The sequence below is a fragment of the Gossypium arboreum genome, chromosome 8 (assembly GCF_025698485.1).
Source record: "Gossypium arboreum isolate Shixiya-1 chromosome 8, ASM2569848v2, whole genome shotgun sequence".
Lineage (NCBI taxonomy): Eukaryota > Viridiplantae > Streptophyta > Magnoliopsida > Malvales > Malvaceae > Gossypium > Gossypium arboreum.
Genome location: NC_069077.1, coordinates 32,835,911 through 32,843,178, shown reverse-complemented (window position 1 = coordinate 32,843,178; position 7,268 = coordinate 32,835,911). Strand labels below are relative to the sequence as shown.

Here is a 7,268-nt window from a genome sequence, read left to right as displayed (position 1 = left end):
GTCTCGTATGGACACAGGTCTGCTCACTCACTTTAAAACTGTTGTCCTCTATTTTTTTTAATTACAATAATATAATAAAATTCAAATAATAAATACAATTAATATGACTCGAATTTAAATTATATCTACAGTAATAAATATTTTTAGCCATCATGTCATCACTCTAATTTTCTTTAGTTGTTTTGTTGAAGCTAAAGTACAAAAATAAGGACCGGGATTCTTGCCTTCTGTTTTTCTTAATATATTAGAAAAATAAAGGAAAATTTAATGTAATAATCATGATGTTTGAAAAGGGTTTTAGTAATTACGTGTCTATAAATTAAGTAAATTAGAAAGCAAGGAAAAAAAAGAAGAAATAATTCAGACATTGAAGAAATGTTTCCCATGAAAAATTGTCCTAAAAAGAAAAAGGAAAATAAAAGAAGCCATGAGATGGGGGTTAAGGGCATAATAATGGCCATTCAAATGGAGTTGGTTTAAGGTTTCCCTTTAGGGGTCAAACGATCAAACCCTGACTCATGCAAGAGGAGGGGTGGTCCCTGCTTCCAAAGCCAGTGGCAGTGACCGGCCCTCACCAAGCAACCGCCCACTGGTTTGAAACCGCTCGCCTAGTATAGAACTTGTAGGTTCCACACTCATAGCCTATTTGGGTCAATCTAGCAAAGCCAAATGTTAACATAAAAGAAAATTTTGACCCATCTCCCCCTTTTTTTATGTTTTGTTTATTTAACAATGAACTTGGGATTAGTGATTCCAAGGACCATGTTCTGTCAGTGACCAAAAAAAGAAAAAAGCTAACATAAACACAAACAATTTGGACAAAGCAAACGACACCCTTGCTTTTGTAATTTGTAATTGCTAATTTCCCAGGCATTAACGAATATATCCCTTCCCACAATCACATTTAAAATCTTTATTGATTGAACATATAAGAGACATTTTATTTTAAGGATAGTTCAGTATCTGAGTTCTAACAGGAAACGACTTTCTTTCATGTTTTTAAAACAGAAACCATTTTCTGGATGATGCTTTGTGTTTACAGCAAGAAAGATACACAGAGAGACAAGTATTGGAGCAAGTGAAGAGATTAGAGGACCCTACTGCTTAATTTTTGGCGGGCAGCAACGGTCACTTTCAATGATTTCTCTTTGGTGATTCTTTTTTTCTCTCAATGACCCAACTAAGCCTTATTGCTAGATAGCTTAGCTAGAGAAAGAGGACCTTATTCTCCTTCCATAGAGAGAAAAAAAAGAAAAATTCTTTCCTCTTCTTCCAATTGTCTACCTTGCGGTGTCTTCTTAGGTGGTTGGGCTGAAAGGGAAATTTGCAGATCTCATTCATATGAAGAGATCTTTCAGTGTAAGTTGTTTGATCGTTGCCTTTTCCTTTCTGACTTTCTATTTTGTTGTTTTGGGAATTTTTTTTTTTTTTACTTGTCTTGTCTGAATGGGTCTTTAACTATTAATATGTTCCTAGTCTTTCTGGTACAACACAAAGTTGTTGGTGTTCGAACAAGATCTGAAGAAACTGTTTAAAATGTGTTATGGCAGGACAGTGTGATTCATCTACATTCTTTTGTACACGTTACAAAATTTGATTTAAGGCAACGGCTGGGATCTAAATGAGCAAGAGTGTTCTTGTTTTTTAGCTTTCATGGAGTGTTGTAGGCAACTAGTTGTGGTGAGCAAATGCTATTTGCTTCTTCCCTTTTTGATTGGCTGTGGTTTCTCTTAGCCAAGTTAGCCCTTTTTTTTAGTAAAATGAAGTTCAATTGCTTACTTTGATGTCAATCTGCTAGTTTTATGCCATAAAATGTGTGAGTCACTTGTTGTCCATGACTCGACTGATAAAGTTATTGCATGTTTCTTATTTCCTATTTTCAGGCTTCTTTTGGTTCTCTTTGATGTTAATATGGCTTTCATTTTTCTTTTGTTACTTATTAGCTAATTTGCCCATTCATGATCAATTCTGAAAACCTTTCATTTCAGCTGGTGGATGTGCTACTGGTACTTGCATTTTGCGGTCATATTGCATGGACTGTCAAGGCCAGCTCACAATGCAAACGGGCTCTTTCACGGGAGATTCGGCCTCACAGTGTCGCTATTACCGAATTTGGTGCAGTCGGAGATGGTGTCACTCTCAATACCAAAGCATTTCAGAATGCCATCTTCTACCTCAATTCATTTTCTGACAAAGGTGGGGCCAAGCTTTTTGTCCCAGCTGGCCGGTGGTTGACAGGAAGCTTTGATCTCATCAGTCACCTAACTTTGTGGTTAGATAAGGATGCAGTGATTCTTGGATCAAATGTAAGTCATTACCAACTTATTTAAAAAGAACATTTACTCATAAGATGTGATAAAAAGGACATCGCATCTAGAAATTTTGTTGCGTATGGGATTCAATCTGTTGTCACAATGATTGATGATGGAGAATACGCATTCGAGCTATTTATAAGCAAATCAATGTTTATATGAGAACATACTAAATCAATAATGCGAGAATGGCATCTCATTTGTGATCATTGATGCTTCGTGGCTTGTCTATGCCCCAAATTCAACTGAGCATACCACCCTAGATGCTTTCTCATCACATAGTATATTGTTTCAGAATCCTGATGATTGGCCAGTTGTTGATCCTCTGCCTTCCTATGGCCGAGGTGTGGAGTTACCTGGTGGAAGGCATCGAAGCCTTATATATGGTCGCAATTTGACTGATGTAATCATAACAGGTTAGTAACATGGATGAAAAATCATGTTCCATGAGCATTTGGTTTTCTTTCATTGATGCCATTGGTTCTTCATGCAGGAGATAATGGAACTATTGATGGACAAGGCAGTGTTTGGTGGAACTGGTTTCAGCGTAAAACTCTGGACTATACTCGGCCCCATCTGGTGGAGTTGATGAACTCAACTGGGGTTGTCATCTCAAACTTGACTTTCTTGAACTCTCCCTTTTGGACCATCCACCCAGTCTACTGCAGGTTTGTGGCCTTCTATAATATTAGCAACGCCCTTCCTTGAATGTTGCTGTTAAATTGTTTAGGTTACCATTTTTTATAGCAGAACTTTCATGAGTGAAAGCATTTTATCAATTAAGTTGAGATTCTTTTTTTTCTTGATGAACAGCCATGTCATAGTCCAGAATGTCACAATCCTGGCCCCTCTGGATTCACCAAACACCGATGGAATCAATCCAGGTGAGTTTTATATCTGGATTCACCAACATTCTTATTTCTATTTTTTCCATGTTTTAAAGACAAGCTCTTGCCTTGTTTGAATATATTCAGATTCTTCGAATGATGTTTGCATCGAAGACTGTTATATTAGCACTGGTGATGATCTAATTGCCATTAAAAGTGGGTGGGATGAGTATGGCATTTCATTTGCTCGCCCCAGCACAAATATTATAATCCGCCGGCTTATTGGACACAATCGAAATGGCTCTGGGATAGCAATTGGAAGTGAAATGTCAGGAGGTGTTTCAGAAGTTTATGCAGAAAACCTGTATTTTTTTTATTCAAGCACGGCTATCACTATAAAGACTGCTCGTGGAAGGGGTGGATATGTGAGAAATATCTATATATTAAATGTTACCTTGGTTGGTGTAGACACAGCTATAAGGTTCGATAGTACTTTCTCTCCGCATCCGGATGACTTTTACGATCCAAATGCTCTCCCTGTGATAGAAAGGATTACAATTAAAGATGTCATCGGAAATAACATAAAAGTTGCAGGCCTCCTCAAAGGCATAGAAGGGGACACTTTTCATCATGTTTGCTTATTAAACATTGCTTTGACTGTAACCTCAGGGTCTCCATGGAACTGCTCACATATTCAAGGATACTCTGCCATGGTTTCCCCAGAAACTTGTGAACCTCTCAAGGAAAGTATCTACCCCAACCATTCTTCAGATTGTTACCATCTGTCCAATCATTTGCGGAGTTCAGGTAATCAAAACAAAGGTTCTTGGTTACATTCTTGGTAAATAGTGGGTAACATATAATTCGTTTTACCCTGAAATCCACCCTTTGTCATGATTTTTTTTTTCCAAGTGGGAATTTTGATTCTTGCCATTTCCCAAGCACAACAGCAGCCTCATCACCAATGATGCCTGACATTAAGGAGTTGATTTGAGTAGCCGTATATGTGGTTGTTGACTTGTGAGAAGATGTTTTTGAGAGTTTTATTTTATTTTATTTTTTGTAATTTTGTGTGCAGTAACAAATAATTGAGTGATTTGTCAGAAAAATGAAAATAGAGGAGTTTGTATTTGAAAGGCTTTCTTTTTTCTCTTTTTTATGGTTTGTTATAGCCGGAAATGCCAACAGATTAAATCTGGGCATGTTACCTAGAGAAAATGTTATTTGAAAGCTAAATGAAAAATAGACACACACAAAAGTTTTACCCAGGCGGCCTAATGCTTGAGTTGCCTTAATGTGACTGTGATATATTCCATATATTCCGTCCAGGCTGTTTCCCGAAGAGTTGTAATTTTTGTTTGATGTTGATGCCTCTCTATAGCTTGGTGGATCAAAAGTGGGGTAGGCCTTGGATTCCTGGTTTATTTGCAAAACAATGGTGAGCTTAGAGCTGCTGTAGACGCTCTCCAATAATTAAATCAGTGTTTGATCAAATAGTGGTGACAAATGAGAGATCATACGTTGAGTTTTAGTATATATATTCAAACTTTAGCCTGTCCGTTGATTGTTCAGATCTAATTAGCCAGTGATTGGCTGATGCAATGTTTCCTATTTGCTAAAATCGTTAGCAGCTCATGTGCATAGTTTCATGAGCTATGTAGAAGCTTCTTCGCTTATTAGGAGAATGCTCCATGTGGTGTTATCATTTTAGCAGATAGGATTTTTATTTGATTCAAGGATATCTATGGCAACGTCCCAAGGGAGATCCTACATCAATGACTTGATAGTTCATTATTGCAAGCTTCTTTTCATCGATGCATATGCAAAGAGTTATATGCAAGTTCTTCAACTGTATTTATATTTATCAAGTCTGTCTTTGATTGTGTTGGACAACATACTAGGATTCATTCTACCAAACATTACATAAATTTTATTCACCAACCATTTCTTTTCCAGGTAACAATTAGCACCAACAATGCCGTTGTCGAGCCAATAGACCCTGAGCCACAAAACAAGGATTCAGCAGTAAAGGACATCAAATCTTACGTAGCACTACATAGTTTGTTTGTTGAGGATTAAAATGAGTAGTAACACGAAAAAGGACCATATCTAACTTCACAATATCTTTCACTTCAAGATGATATGACGATGGCGGCATGGATGCTTCCTGGCACAACTGCCACGGACGAGAGCAATATATTTACCCAGAATTTGGCCTGTAATTCACACACAACCACCAAATGGAGAGTCAGCTCTTAATTACTCTCCCCGGTCATCTCTCTCCTAACTCAACATACTTAAACACAAAGCGCGTAAAATAGAAAGGAGAGACGACTCACCGTGCAACCTTTTTCCTTTTTATATATCGCAACTGGGGGCAGAAAGATTGCGAGCATAACGTCGAGAAAGCCGGTTTCTTGATTCTCATCATCGGCTTTCGCGGGGGTTTCATGTTTGCAGCTAAAGCATCCGCATTTGACACAGATACACATGTTTGATTGATGTTAAATATGTTGCTAAGGGCTGGGGTGGTTTGATAAGGATGATGGAGTCTACCACCACTTATATAGAATCCTACACATTTGTATACTTATATGGAAACAGTTTACATTTCAATCAAAAACCATAAAGAGAGAATCAAATTAGTGGGTGATTGCTGTTTACAACATAAGCTTGTATCACGTGAATGGAATGAGTTCATAAGTGACATTGGCAAAGCTCTTCTCACCTTGCTGCTTTCATATATTCATTACGATTTTTTACTATACCAAGTCTTATATCTCTTTAAAATATTTGTTTTTAAGACTTATCTCCCAAGTATACATATAGAGATATAATCATTTAGATATATAAAAGAATAATATTACTAATTGATTAGTATGGTTATTGTTATTCATGTAAAAGACCCATATTTTATTATTTTATTTATGAGTTGGGAAATAATTATAAGTAATTTTATGCATTATAGAAAAATATATAAATATAAGTTTTAATTTTTTAATCATTTTATGGGAATACATTAAGCAAATTGGTTGCGATTTATTAAATGTTGCCTAGAAACACTTGAAAATGGATAATAATATAATATTATAAAATTCTTGGTCTAAAGTTTAGGGGTAAGCGTCTGATCGAATCGAGTCAAATTAAGTGAAAAATTTTCAAATTAATTGAGTTCATGAGTGCTATTTTATCATCCTAACTTAATTTAAATTTTTTTCGAATCGAATTGAGTCGAATCGAATCAAGTGAAATTGTTCGAGTTAAATTAAAAATATTAAACATATCAAATAAAAATATTGTTAGAGTAAAACTAATTCCATACTAAAACACGTAAATTTGAAACCATATATATTTGAAAAAATTCAAATCAAAATAATTAAAAATATATATATACTTAAAAGTATGATAATTTTGAATCACTAATTAGATCCCAAAATTATTATTTTAGAAAATTTTAAAATATTAACTTTATATATATATTTTAAAATATAAATTTTTGTTGAGTGAGAGACTAATTTACTTATTTTTAAAGTTGATAGGAACCAAAAGAATATTTACACTAACATATTATTGAATTGTAAAATTCAATTCTACTCAAACTCGAAACTCGACTTGAGTTATTTAAATTAACTTAAATAATTCGAATAACTTAATTTAATTAACTCGAAATTCGAAAAAGTTTTTCAACTGAATTGAATTTTATTCATCTCTAGACATACATGGGAATTGGAATAACAATGAGGAATAAAGATGAGATATCACTTGCGGTTTAAAAATTATTTGATGTACTGACCAAGAATCAGGAATAGTTTTGCCCTCCATCTCCACTTTAAGCATTCTAGAATTATATTCTGGAAGACTTAAATGGAGAAGGGAATTCGATACTCCTACATTTCTCTCCTCTTCTTTATGACGTTTCGGTTTACATTAATTGTTTTTTTAATTAAATTATTAAATGAAATTTGGAAGTTAAAATATATTCCTACTTTTGGTGCATTCAAAATTCACTTCTTTTATTTTTTATTTTAAATTCAAATGTTTTTCTGTTAAATTTATTAAAGTGAAATTTTAAATTTTTAAAAAATTCATATGATAACGTGTAACAAAAAATGATATTATAATAGACATG

General features: G+C 34.6%; 1 protein-coding gene and 1 long non-coding RNA gene across 4 annotated transcripts; one reads left to right on the top strand and one right to left on the bottom strand.

Moving 5' to 3' along the window:
* Positions 1 to 465: 465 nt before the first annotated feature.
* On the top strand, positions 466 to 4,417 carry LOC108467840 (probable polygalacturonase). Of its 3 annotated transcripts, none has more exons than XM_053018140.1 (8): positions 466 to 1,359; positions 1,556 to 1,680; positions 1,989 to 2,306; positions 2,608 to 2,728; positions 2,806 to 2,980; positions 3,126 to 3,196; positions 3,287 to 3,946; positions 4,052 to 4,417. In XM_053018140.1, the coding sequence occupies exons 2-8, from the start codon at positions 1,654 to 1,656 to the stop codon at positions 4,105 to 4,107; spliced, it is 1,428 nt and encodes a 475-aa protein (XP_052874100.1). In that variant the 5' UTR covers positions 466 to 1,359; positions 1,556 to 1,653; the 3' UTR covers positions 4,108 to 4,417. The 3 variants fall into 3 exon arrangements, with proteins under 3 accessions (XP_052874100.1, XP_052874101.1, XP_052874102.1); XM_053018141.1 differs by having other exon boundaries at positions 1,551 to 1,680; XM_053018142.1 differs by lacking the exon at positions 1,556 to 1,680 and having other exon boundaries at positions 640 to 1,359.
* A 629-nt stretch (positions 4,418 to 5,046) lies between these two features.
* On the bottom strand, positions 5,047 to 5,847 carry LOC108469276 (uncharacterized). Its single transcript, XR_001869070.2, has 2 exons — positions 5,479 to 5,847; positions 5,047 to 5,355 (listed from the first exon to the last, which is right to left on the bottom strand). It is a non-coding gene; the product is annotated as an uncharacterized LOC108469276 (long non-coding RNA).
* Between the last annotated feature and the right edge of the window lie 1,421 nt (positions 5,848 to 7,268).

Coding starts and splice junctions, on each gene's coding strand:
- LOC108467840 (XM_053018140.1), top strand. CDS start 1,654: ATGGAGTGTTGTAGGCAACTAGTTGTG. Junction 1,681..1,988: donor GTTGTAGGCAACTAGTTGTG/GTGAGCAAATGC, acceptor CTTTCATTTCAG/CTGGTGGATGTGCTACTGGT. Junction 3,947..4,051: donor CAATCATTTGCGGAGTTCAG/GTAATCAAAACA, acceptor TTTTTTTCCAAG/TGGGAATTTTGATTCTTGCC.